Below are 13,291 nucleotides of genomic sequence, written 5' to 3'. Positions count from 1 at the left end.
GAAACTAGGTTTGGACCAGTTTGGCAAGATTAATTAGAACTGTGGAGGGGGTCGAGATTCATTTCAGTGATGCAAGATGAGCAGGGTGAGAGGCATAGGTCCAACACACACATTCCTGAAATTTTGAAAAGGTTCTATGGTCAATTATATTTAAGGGGAGATTCCAATATAAATTCTTTAGAATTCTGTGAATACCTCAGGTGACTGAAGAGCAATTGAACTGCCTTAATCAACCTATTTCTGAAGTGGAGATATCGCAGGCAATTGAGTCTCAAATGTCACAAAATTCCTGGGCCTGATGGTTTCTCAGCAGTTTTGTTAAGATTCTGTGAATACAGCTTCTTGCCCCTTTTTTTCAAGGAGCTGTGTTGTCCTAAAGAAGGGGCGAGACTCTGAGTTGCCTGCTTTGTATAGGCCAATATCTTTTCTTGATACTGATGTTACAATCTATGCGAAAATATTGGCCAATAGACTTTTGAAATTTTTACTAGATGTTATATCACTTGAACAAGTGGGTTTTGTCCCTGGATGTACTGCAATTGTTAATGTAGCATTATGGCTAGTTTGCTTACTGATCAACAGTGAGTTTTGATATAGAAAAAGCTATTGATCATGTATCCTGGGAATATATGTTTGTGATCCTACGTAAATATGGAATTTTGGAAGGGAATTTTGTTCATTGTTTGGATGTGTGTACCTATTCAAAAATATTTGGGCAGGGAGTTCTATTCTGCTAGATGCTTCTCTGAGCTTATTGGATATTTTTGATAATTATGCTGTGTCAGATAATTTGCTAATATTTGTACGAAAGGCATGTTCTATAATCAAAAAGTGTATGTTGGTATAGTAGATGAGTGGGGATTCTCCTACCTTAGAGCAATGGCGTATCCAAATGCATCAGCTTCTACTATCCATTCGGAATAGACCTAAAAAGTGGAACATTCTTAGACATTTGGTGCATTGTCCTTGCTTCACTTTCTCCCAGTGTGCACAGTCTAATTGTTAATTTGCTGAAGCTGGACTGATTACCCATCATAGTTGTTTTTGTGGGATTGGAGGGAGGGTTAAAAGAAGAGTGAGGACACAGCATAGAATTCTTATTATTCAATGATGTATTATGTAGATATTTGATGTTCAAGATGGTTGTTATATACTGGTTCAAACTGTGGGTGAGATACATTGTAACTTGCTCAATAAACAGATTTTTGCTAAAATGCCATTTAAACAACAATTTAACAGTGAGACATGGTCCAAATGATTGGCAGTGATTTCAGATAAGGCTCTATCATCGGAATTCCACATTAATCAGTCCTACCAATGCTCACATGGCCCCGTTTCATCAGACAAACGAGCCCTTCACCTTCTAACTGGAGTGTACTAAAGAACTTAGAAAGTGGACCCAGCTTTTTGATTTCATTTTGTCCTAACAAGACATGAGTAAACATATCAGAGGACCTCTAACTAATTATATTGTAGATTGCATATTCTTTGCTTATTTCCAAGTAGGTTTATCCTTAGCGGGGCATATCAAGGCTCATAATATTAGAGCCATGGCTGCATTGGTGGCCCAACTAAGATCAACTTCTGTTGAAGGGAGATGCAAAGCTGGGACCTGGAATACAATTCACAGATTTATGTGCCACAGCAGGTTTGAGCAGTCTCTTCTTCAGCCCAACTTGATGTTGCCATTGTCCATTTTTATTTCAAGTTGTCCTTCTGTTTTCCTTGTTTTTAAGGGGGAAAAAAGTGTTCTAACCCAGCAAAAATAATAAACCTGCCCTGTTGGTAGGTGATAATGGTGATGTCTGCTTTTAATTTTGAGGACAGTCTTAACTAGGTAATCCCAGCTGTTCAGTGGATGAGTGACTTGCCTTAAGAGAAAATGTTTATTCTCCGAGGTCAGCAGTTCGTCACACAACCCCACCCACTCCCCTTCTGGAATTGAGCTTATCTTAATGACAAGACTGTCTGGCCTAGTGCCATTGGGATGACATGTCCACTTGTGTGATTGGGGTATGGCTGTCTCCAGAGCACTTATTTTACAGTAGGTAACTTTAACAGGATTGCAACTCTCTAAGGACAGCATGAGAGAGTATAATAGCCTGCACTGCATCCAGCAGTAAGGACCTGCCAGCTAATTCTTCCTGACACTCTTAATAAAATGAGCTACTTGCTCATGGTAACTTTCAAAATCCCCCCCCCCCCCCAAATAGTGTAGTAGTTGCTACTTTAGGCCTGCATTGGTTCCTTCTGGCGACCCCTAATGTGCTGCTTTGTTAGCTATGCAGAAGCCAAATTTGAGCTTGACTCTAACTGTATAGCAAATTAAAAATGGTTATTGTCTTCTGTTAATTTTCATAATCTGCCTTGAGGCCATTCTTAGTAAAAAGCGGAATCTCAAATGTCTATAAATAAAGCTACTCTATACTACTACAGGACCTGCAGTATTTCAGCTTTTCATTTTCTATCGCTCTGATGATTCCTCAAAAGCTAGTCACAAATGTTTTTAAGTCCAAGGAAAAGGTCTTGTCCATTCCTTTGTGTCTCCCATTGGACGAATACACTAACTGCATGCTTTATTCACAAAGGAAGATTATAGCTTTTCAGTTGCATCATTCTGTTCTTACAGATGGACCCAAAGCTGCGTCCTTCATTTGCACAGGTGGTTAAAACACTGGAGGAGGTAATGGAACGACTAAACAGTGAAGACTTGGAAAGAGAGAGGCGGCTTCTTAACCAAGACTCCAATGAAAGAAAAGCAATTTCTATTCCAAAAGGTGGGTTACTTCTATAGAGTCTAGTGGTTTGTAAAGAGATTTCCGGTGTAAAGTGTCATTGGCAAGTGATGTGGGTCCCCTATGGTCTGATGTCCTGCAAACTTCTTTGCTTGCTGTTCGTGGCTTTCAGCCTGTTGTAAAATCTCCACTTTCATGCTTGTCCTAGTGTTGGAGAAGAGGTAACTAGTCCTGATTGCAGAAAGAAGACAATATTAGAGGCCAACACCAGCCCTCGTGGGACCCACTGTTATTTTGGGTTGTTTTTGATTTCCTTAAAAAAGGAAAATTGGTTCTTACCTGCTAATTTTTGTTCCTGTAATACCACAGATCAGACCAGACAAGTGGGTTTTGCCTCCCTACCAGCAGATGGAGGCAGAGAACAAAACTCTGAGGCACTGCTACATATCTGAGTGTGCCACCTGCAGTCCTTCAATATTAACCTAACCCAAGCCAGAAATTAGACCCTAAAAACCCTTTAAAGGGCAAACAGGCAACCTAGGGTTGGAACCCTGTGAACTGGAGCCCCTTATACTTCAGAAACTCACACAAAAAACCCCCCAAAACCTATGTACAAACTATCAAGGTTTCCTTGAAAAATTGATCCACCAAGTAAGGAAATTCAGTCTCTCGGTAGAGATGGGGTGGGTCTCTGGACTGATCTGTGGTATTACAGGAATGAAAATTAGCAGGTAAGAACCAGTTTTCCTTTCTTGTTTGTACCCAGATCAGTCCAGACAAGTGGGATATACCCAAGCACCCCTAAACTGGGCAGGAATCCAAAAGACCAGCACGAAGAACACTCACCAAAAGCTGCATCCTCCTGCGCCCTCACATCCAAATGGTAGTGTGTGGTGAAAGTGTGAAGAGAGGACCACCGCAGCTCTACAAATCTCCTGGGGAGACAGTAACTGACACACTGATCAGGAGGCCACCTCCACTCTTGTAGAATGAGCTTTCAGCCCCACTGGAACCGCACAACCCTTACAAATATAAGCCGCGGAAATGGCCTCCTTCAGCCAACGCAAAATTGTGGCCTTCAAGGCTTTGTCTCCCATTGCACAAAAAGGTGATATGAGCGCCGAAAACTGTTGGTGACCTCCAAATACTGCAGCAATGTCAGTCGCACCTCCAAAAGGTGCAGCTCCCTATCCTGAGGGGAATCCTTCGACCACTCCGGAAAGGCTGGAAGCTCCACAAACTGATTAACATGAAAAGAGATCACTTTCGGCAAGAAAGACGGAACCGCACACAACGTGACACAGACATTAGAAATCCGCAAAAAAGGATCCCTGCAAGTCAGAGCTTGTAATTCCGAAATCCTTCTTGCCGAACATCTGGCTACTAGAAACACTGCCTTCAAAGTCAGGTCCCTCATAGTTGCTCTCCTCAAAGGGAGCACTGCACAGTACGCGCAGCACTAAATTGAGGTTCTAGTCCAGGCATAACTTTTGAACCGGAGGGTGCACATGCTTCACTCACTTCAGGAAACGCACCGCATCTGGGTGAGAGGCCAAAGACCTGTCTCACAAATTGCCCCTAAGGGAACCCAAAGCGGAAACCTGAAAATGCAGTGAACTATCGGCCAGGCTTTGCGAAAGCCCCTGTTGCAAAAAGGCTAAGACATGCAGGATGTTCGCCAATAGAGGATCTAAACCCTAATGCCTACACTACGACTCAAAAACTCTCCAAATTCTGACACATACCAGAGAGTTAGAGGGCATCCGAGCCAGGAGCAGCTTGGAAATAACCTGTTCTGAATAGCCTTTCAGGCACAACCACCACCTTTCAAAAGCCAAGCCGCAAGACAGAAGCGATCCTCCCAATCCGAAATACGGGACCCCGTCGAAGCAACCCTGGAAGGTGCGCTAACCTGAGGGATCCATCTACCGCGAGATGAACTAGATCTGCGAACCACGGATGCCACGGCCACTCCGGTGCCACCAGCACCTCCGATCGGGGATGCGTCTCTATGCGCTGCAGAACTCGTCACCTGTCCGAGGTGAGAAACACCCTGCCATTCTGAGTATTGAACAGGACTCCCAGATACTCCAAAGACGGGGTCGGAACCAGATGACTCTTCGACACATTGATGACCCAACCCAGCGACCTCAAGGTGTCATTACTCGCTACCGGGACCGCACAAACTCATCCTTCATCTTCGCCTGAATAATCCAATCATCCAGATAGGGGTGAACCAAAATTCCTTCCTGTTGCAATGCTGCTGCCACCACCATCACTTTCGTGAAGGTTCGGGGTGCTGTGGCGAGGCTGAAGGGGAGAGCCTAGAATTGGAAATGCTGCCCCAAGACCATCATTGTAGAAACATCTGATGGTCCCTCCGAATGGGAATATGGAGGTACGCTTTCATCAGATCAAGCAACGTTAGGAACCCGCCTCTGCATACTGTCGCAATCGCTGTGCGCAAAGTCTCTATTCGAAAATGCGGCACTCGTAACGCCCTGTTCATCTTCTGCAAGTTGAGAATGGGCCGAAACGTACCCTCTGTGGTTTTGGGAGCCAAAAAGTAAATGGAGTTCCTTCCTTGGCCCCACTCTTCCAGCAGTACTGGAACTATCGCTTCTAGGTCTAGCAGCCTCTGAAGAGTCTCCCATACTGCTTCTCGCTTGGCTTGGGACACAAAAGGCCTCCCTTACAGGGCAAGAAAATGTTAAGGCTTAGCCGACTCTCACGACCTCTAGGACCCAACGGTCTGAGGTAATCTTGCACCTTCTGAACCCAACACAAACAGGCACGCTGCATCACACTGCGGCCCGGAGACTCAAGGCTGACACCTCAAATGTGAGCTTCAACTGAATCTCCAACTTGCGGTCTCACATCCTTCAGGGCAATGGAACCTACAACCAGAATCATGGACTTCTTGGTCATGGCGGACACAGCTGCATCCCCTGGGAGCGCGGCAGTTGCTGCCCCCAATGACCTGGAGGCCCTCTTCTCAGACACTGGACCCACAGAGGTCCCCTCTTCCCCAGATGCACAGGAGCAGAGGGAATGCAATTTTTAACCGAGCCGACCAGAGCCCACAGGCCCTGCAAGCTGCCATGCGTGTTTTCAGTGCCATACCTGATGCGGCAGCAACACGCTCGCTGAGCACACCCAAATTAGAAACAGGCAGCACACGTGGTAGAGGCCTAAGCTGCATGGTCACGTCAGCAGAGCAGTGCATGGCTAAACTGCCTCATCAGCAAAATGTTCCTGCTGGGTTAAAAATGGCTCGCTTCTCTTCCTCTACCACCTGTCGACCAAAGCAGCTCCCGCTGCCGACCACCCCGGTCGCCAAAGCACTGAATTTCTTTCACCTATAAAATCTTTTTTTTTTTTTTTTTTAAACTTAATTTAAAAACTGAAAAACAACTAAGAATACTTTCTTGAAGAGAAGCCTCAGGCTCGCAGGAAGAGACCTCTGAGGCAGAGAGGGAGCCAGTCCCCTGGCTATCAAAGCCTCCAGAAGCAGCGGGCAATCACAGCCAGAGGTCACAAACCCCCGACGCCTGGCTTAATCAGAGGGATGGTCCACAAAGGTACTTAGCACCTCAGGGAGCCCACACTCCACTTTTAGAAATCTTCCTTGATCTTTGTTTTTTTCACTTGACAAACTGCAGGTTTTCTCCTCTACCATTTGCTGGAGACAAATACTGAGGGACTGCAGGTGGCACTCTCGGATATGTAGCAGTGCCTCAAAGATTTGTTCCCTGTACGTACCCGGATCAGTCCAGACTGTGGGTTATGCCTTCCTTCCAGCAGATGGAGACAGAGAAAAACTCGAAGGGCACCCTCTCTTAACCTGGTGTGCCACCTGCATCCCTTCAGTATTTCTCTGTCTCCAGCAGATGGAGGTGGTGCAAACCATGCAGTCTTGCCCTGATCTTAGGGATAAGGCGATATCCCTTTAAAAAAAAAAAAAAAAAAAAAAAGTGTGAATTTTCTCTATCAGGGAATCAAGCAAAAAAAACAACACAAAAACCCAAAACAAAACGAGTTATCAAGGCCGTCCCCCCTGGTAGCAGGTTGAGGAGCTGGGGCTGGTTACCTTGCGGGCCTCCTGGCAGGCGAGGCGCTGGAGAAAGATTACAGGTGGTCCGGTTCCTCTTCCCCCTTCACTGCTCAGCCCGATACAAAAAAAAAAATATAAACAGAGGCAGCCTGTTAGTTTTCTTTCTCCAAGCGGCTGAGGGTCGGATGCAGTACAAGCACATTCTTCAGAGTTTTTAAGGCTCCCTGACGCTTCCCTTGCTGCCGCGTCTTTTCAATGCCCCCCCACCCCACCCCCGTTCCATGATGCCATGGCCATCTTGCTGTATTGCCTGCGGGGGAGTCATCGTCTAGACTCTCCCATTCAGGCCTCCCATTCAGACTCTCCCATTCAGGCCTCCCATTCAGGCCTCTGTTCGTGGTGGGGAAGGCAGCTTTATTTTGGCAGCGGGAAGCTCTTCAAAGCCCTGAGGTGCCGCAAAAAGATCAGCACCTCGGGAGGCTCGGGCCGATCTGTTCCCTCTCAGCGCGGAAACGGCGGCCATTTTAAATACCTTTGCAGAAGCACAAGCCAGGGCAGTGGGGGCAGGGGAGTGTCCTGCCGATTTATCCCCGGTTTCTGCCAGTCCTGGGGATCCCTCTGATCCGGACCAGGATGATTTTGATGGTGAGCTCGATCCCCTGGGGAGGGGCCAGCACTAACGCCTTCTCATTAGATTTTGTGCTTCTTATGCATAAAGCCTTTTTGGCTTCTCAGTCTCTGCAGGGTGGTGCTTCACATTTGAGTCGTCCAGCTGGCCAAGCGACTGGTCGCACCGGCATTCCTGCGGGTCGCTAAATTGCGGGGTTCTTCAACTTCAGTCGGGTCTGCTCTTCCGGATGGTACTGATAATGGGGCTACAGACACACACTGGCTTCTACCTTGCCCCATCCCGGCCCAGGGTCTGAGGAGGACCTGGGAAAGCAGGCTCCTCTGGACGGTGACGATCTGAAGGTGGTCCGGCTGTTTCACAGGGAGGAGTTGGAGCCTCTTATTCCCTCGGTCTTGTCGGAACTTGGAGTTGACCTCTGCCTCAGGATTCCATGGACCCGGTCCTGGTGGGACTGAGGGCTCCAGCCAAAAGCTTTTCCTTTTCATCCAATGCTCCAGCAGCTAATGGCCCGGGAGTGGGACATTCCAGCTTGAGAGTCGGTCGGGCTATGTATAAGCTTTATCCCTTGCCTGAAGAGTCTCTTGAGCTTTTGAAGTCCCCTAAAGTAGACACTTCAGTGTCGGCTGTTACAAAATGGACCACAATCCCGGTCTCAGGAGCGGCAGCACTCAAGGAAATTCAAAATAGGAAACTTGAAGTCTTCATCAAACATATTTTCGAGGTTTCGGCACTGGGTATACGAGCGGCGGTGTGTAGTAGCTACATGCTCCGGGCTAGCCTCCGCTGGGTGCAACAATTGTTAACGTCCAGGGACTTCCCTCAGGGAGAGTCTGAGCAAGTGGAACACTTGGAGGCGGCGGTAGCATATGGAGTTGATGCTCTGTATGACCACCTTCATACTTCATTTGACACCATGTCATCCGCAGTATCTGCAAGGTGGCTCCTCTGGCTGCATAACTGGTCAGCAGATGTCTTATCCAAAGCTCAGTTGGGTGCGTTGCCGTTCAAAGGCTGGTAAAATACATCAATTTCAATTCAATCCAAAAGTATTGTTTGAATATGTCACTTCACTTACTAACCTCACTCCAAATATCATACCAGAAGAAGAAGCCAAAATCAAATGCGAACTGGCTTCTTTCTTTCAGGACAAAATTAACAAAATCATGACACGCTTCCCCCATAATCCCCACATGCCCCAATTCAATAACCTCTGTCACACAAAAGACTCTGCACCTCAGCTAACATTCTTTGAAAACACAGCAACAACTGAAATTGAATCCCTGCTCAAAAAAGCTAAACCCTCCTCTCACCCGTCTGATACCATCCCCACAAAACTCCTACTCACTGTCCCTGATCTAATAGCCAGCCCCATTTCTAACATTATCAATACTTCCATCGAATTTGGACAAGTACCCAACTCTCTCAAATTTGCTATCCTTAAACCTACTTTAAAAAAACCTAAGCTCGACCCATTAGACCTTGGCAATTACCGCCCTATTTCTAATCTCCCATTTATTGCTAAAATCCTAGAAAAAACTATCAACCGTCAACTCAGTGACTATTTAGAAGAACACCAAATCCTCTCTCCCTCACAATATGGGTTTCGTAAATTACATAGTACTGAAACTCTTCTCTTATCACTGTCCGATTACCTTCTCAAAAGCCTAGATAGAAATCAACTACATCTTCTAGTAATCCTGGATATTTCAGCGGCTTTTGATACCGTTAACCACCAAATTCTCCTCCAACGCCTACACGAGATTGGAATAACTGGTACCGCTCATAACTGGTTTACTTCCTACCTGTCCAATCGTAATTATAAAGTCAAAATTGGCAACCACCTATCAAAAGAAATCCCCCTGAAGCAAGGAGTCCCGCAAGGCTCTTCACTTTCATCTACCCTTTTTAACATTTATCTTCTTCCGCTTTGCCATCTCCTCGCCAACCTTAAACTTCCACACTTTTTGTACGCTGATGATGTACAAATTCTTATTCCAGTAACAGAATCTATATCCAAAGCCCTTGAAATCTGGGACACTACTCTCGCTGCTATCAATAATCTATTAACCTCCTTACAACTTGCCCTCAACTCCACAAAAACAGAACTCATGATCATATCTCCTCCTACTCCATTACATACTTCGCCTACCTTACCTATAACACCAACGCACATACAATTCTCTCACCAAGTCCGAGACCTAGGAGTCATTATTGATGACCAAATGACCCTCAAAAAATTTATCAGTGCAATCCTTAAAGAATGTTTTTTCAAATTACATACACTCAAAAAATTGACGCATCTGATTTCCGGACAGTTTTACAAGCCATGTTGTTTTCCAAAACAGATTATTGCAATTCACTCCTCCTAGGCCTACCTAAAAATGCCATCCGCCCCTTACAAATTCTGCAAAACACTGCAGCCCGTATCCTTACCAACACAAACTCAAAGGAACATATTACGCCAGTTTTGAAGGACCTTCACTGGCTCCCCATTCAATATCGCATACAGTACAAGACATTAACACTGATGATCCATAAAGCCCTCCACAATCCTGAAATGAAATGGTTTAATAATTCACTGCAATTTCAAACTTCTATTAAACCTACCAGAAATCAATACCTCGCCACATTACAGACCCCCTCACCCAAAATATATAACCATGCCTCCACCAAAGCACGAGCGCTTTCCTTTGCTGGCCCATTGTTATGGAATACCTTGCCCACTGAACTGCGCCTTGAGCCATCTCCCAAAACTTTCAAGCAAAAACTCAAGACATGGTTATTTACACATGCCTATACCTGAAATATATATGTCTTTCTTCCCCTTTTTATGCCCTGCCTTATCTACCCAACACCCCCTTTCTCTACACTATCTCTAATTTCCCCTTTTTTATGTCCTTACTGTAAATACCATTCCATACTTTTGCTTTTAATTGCACCTGAAGCGCTTTCTCCCCTCTCTTATCACTCCTAATTATAACTCCATCTCCTCCTAACCTGTCCCTAACCTCATACCTAATTTCCTAAAATCCCTTTACTTTCCAGCTCTGTTTAACTCAGCTCAGTTAATCCTAAATGATAGTTCTGTTTTAAAAGATTCTACTTGTTTTATGTTCAAATATATATATTCTTACTTTTGTTAAATGTACAATGCTTATTTAATCCTGTTAAATGTATAACGCTCCGGCGTAAGTTCCTGTTCATTGTACACCGACGTGATATCTTTGATGAGCGGCGGTATATAAAAAACTATAAATAAATAAATAAATAAATAAGTTTCTTTTCGGTGACGACTTGGAACAGTTGATAAAGTCCCTGAGTGAAAACAGTCCATAAGCTCCTGGAGGACAGGCCGAAACCTTCCAGAGGTTTTCCATCGACCCACTCATGTTTTCGTGGACAGCGGAGGTTTCGTCAGAGCAGACCACAGCCTACAGGACAACGGCAGCCATCGGCTAGGCCACAATCCTGGACCCCTTCCTTTCGAGGGCGCAGAACCTCTCGTGAAGGAGGTCCCACCACGTCCCTTGGCTCCAAGACTTCTAAATGAGATAAGGCTGGCCTACCCCTCGATGCCTCCAGTTGGGGGACGTTTATCCCAGTTCCACGAGGAATGGGCCAGAATAACCTCCAATCAGTGGGTCCTAAGCATCATAGAACACGGCTACGCTTTGGAATTTGCTCGGCCTCTAAGATTTTTTTTATGGTCTCCCCTTGCGGCTCTCGCACCAAGGCCCAGATCGTCCGGCAGACCCTCGACCACCTACTATCTCTCGGGGAGGTAAAACCTGTCCCCCAAGAAGACTGGAAGACGGCGCGATACTCCATCTATTTCGTGATCCCAAAAAGGAGGGATCGTTCTGGCCTATTCTAGTCCTGAAAAAGGTAAACAAGGCTCTCCAGGCATTTCTGCATGGAAACTCTACGCTCTGTTATCGCGGCTGTCCGCAAAGGCGATTTGATGGAAGCTGCATGTACCCATCTGTGAGGATCATCAGAAATTTCTTCTCTTCATGATCCTAGGCATGCATTTCCAGTTCTGCGCTCTGCAGTGGTGGCAGCAACCCTGAGGAGGCAAGGACTTTTAATTCATCCCTACCTGGACGACTGGCTCATCAGGGCGAAGTCGAGGGACTTCTGCATGGAAGCAATCAGCAAGGTGGCCAGTCTCCTGGAGTCACTTGGTTGGGTTGTCAATCAATCCAAAAGCAACCTTATTTTATCTCAGACGATGGACTTCCTGGGGGCCCAGTTCGATACCAGTGTCGGAAAGGTATTTCTTCCACCGGACCGAATAACCAAATTGACGGAGCAAGTTCGTCGCTTGTTGTCGCTCCCACTCCCCAAAGCCTAGGACTATCTACAGGTCCTCGGATCCATGGCATCCACCTTGGAATTAGTTCCCTGGGCTTTTGCTCATATGAGATCATTACAACGAGCATTGCTTTCCCGTTGGGACCCCAAGTCTGAGGAGTTCCAGTTCCCTCTACCGCTCACCGATCCCGCCAGATCCAGTCTTGGGTGGTGGCTTTACCCGCACAACTTGACTCGCAGCATAGATCTCGAAGTCCCGAATTGGATAGTAGTGACCACAGATGCCAGTCTCTCTGGCTGGGGAGCGGTCTGTCAGTCTCACTCAGTCCAGGGCCGCTGGTCTGAAGAGGAGTCGAGCTGGTTGATCGATCGCCTGGAGACCAAGGCAGTTTGGTTAGCTCTGCGGCACTTCCTCCCCTTGTTATGCAATCATTCGGTCCAAGTTCTGTCCGACAATACGACGACGGTAGCTTACATCAACCATCAAGGCGGCACCAGGAGTCAAGCTGTAGCCAAAGAAGTAGAGCAACTCATGATGTGGGTGGAAAAACATCTTGCTCTACTTGCGGCATCTCACATTGCCGGAACAGACAACATACAGGCAGATTTCCTGAGTCGGAAGCGCATAGATCCAGGGGAGTGGGAACTTTCCAACTAAGCAATGGATCTTATTTCTCGCAGATGGTGGTTACCCCACATGGACTTGATGACGCGAGACAATGCCAAGGCCCCTCACTTCTTCAGCTGCAGAAGGAGTCGATGTGCTGGTGCTTCCCTGGCCAACCACAGTTCTCCTGTATGTGTTCCCTCCCTGGCCTCTGGTGGGCAAAGTTCTGCGCAGGATAGAAATTCATCCAGAAAGCGGGATCCTAGTTGCTCCAGAGTGGCCCCGACATACATGGTTTGCGGATCTGGTCAATCTGGCGGTGGACGTGCCCCTGAGGCTCTATCTTCCAAATCTGCTTCGTCAAGGCCCTATATTTTTCGACCAGGCAGATCGCTTTTGTCTAGCCACTTGACTTTTGAAAGGAGGGGAGATTTCGGAGGAAGTAATTACTATTCTACTACAAGCCAGAAAAACATCTACCTCTCTGTCATATGTCAGGGTATGGAGAGTCTTCGAGACATGGTGTCGTGAACAAGGCATTCTTCCCAGGCAGGCTTTGATTGTTCATATTTTGGCGTTTTTGCAAAACTGCTTATCCAAAGGCTTGTCTTCTAATTTCCTCCATGTACAAATGGCAGCCTTAGGTTCTCTTGTTGGCAGCTCAGTAGCATCGCATCCGGATGTGGTGCGTTTCCTCAGGGGAGTGAGGCATTTGAATCCGCGTGTCCGTCCTGGAGCCTTAATTTGGTGCTTAGTCTTGTGTGATCCGCCTTTTGAACCCCTTAAGGCCACGTTAAAGGACCTCATGTTAAAAAACAGTATTTTGGTGGCTATCTGTTCGGCTCGCAGAATCTCAGAACTGCAGGCCCTCTCTTGCAGGGAACCTTTTTTGAGAATTTCTAATTCGGGAGTCTCTCTTCGTACTGTTCCTTCCTTTTTGCTAAAGGTGG

At 46.4% G+C, this 13,291-nt stretch overlaps 1 protein-coding gene across 4 annotated transcripts in view; it reads left to right on the top strand.

The window, feature by feature from the left end:
• LOC115100034 (dual specificity testis-specific protein kinase 2-like) overlaps window positions 1-13,291 on the top strand; it is a 122,455-nt gene that overhangs the window by 104,349 nt on the left and 4,815 nt on the right. For all 4 annotated transcript variants that reach the window (XM_029618172.1, XM_029618171.1, XM_029618174.1 and 1 more), the window contains one exon: window positions 2,630-2,777. In XM_029618172.1, coding sequence (XP_029474032.1) covers window positions 2,630-2,777 — 148 coding nt within the window. The remainder of the gene's footprint in view (window positions 1-2,629; window positions 2,778-13,291) is intronic.

This window comes from Rhinatrema bivittatum, chromosome 10 (genome assembly GCF_901001135.1).
Source record: "Rhinatrema bivittatum chromosome 10, aRhiBiv1.1, whole genome shotgun sequence".
Classification (NCBI taxonomy): domain Eukaryota; kingdom Metazoa; phylum Chordata; class Amphibia; order Gymnophiona; family Rhinatrematidae; genus Rhinatrema; species Rhinatrema bivittatum.
The sequence above is the reverse complement of the archived record's forward strand: the minus strand, read 5'-3'. Positions and strand labels throughout refer to the sequence as shown.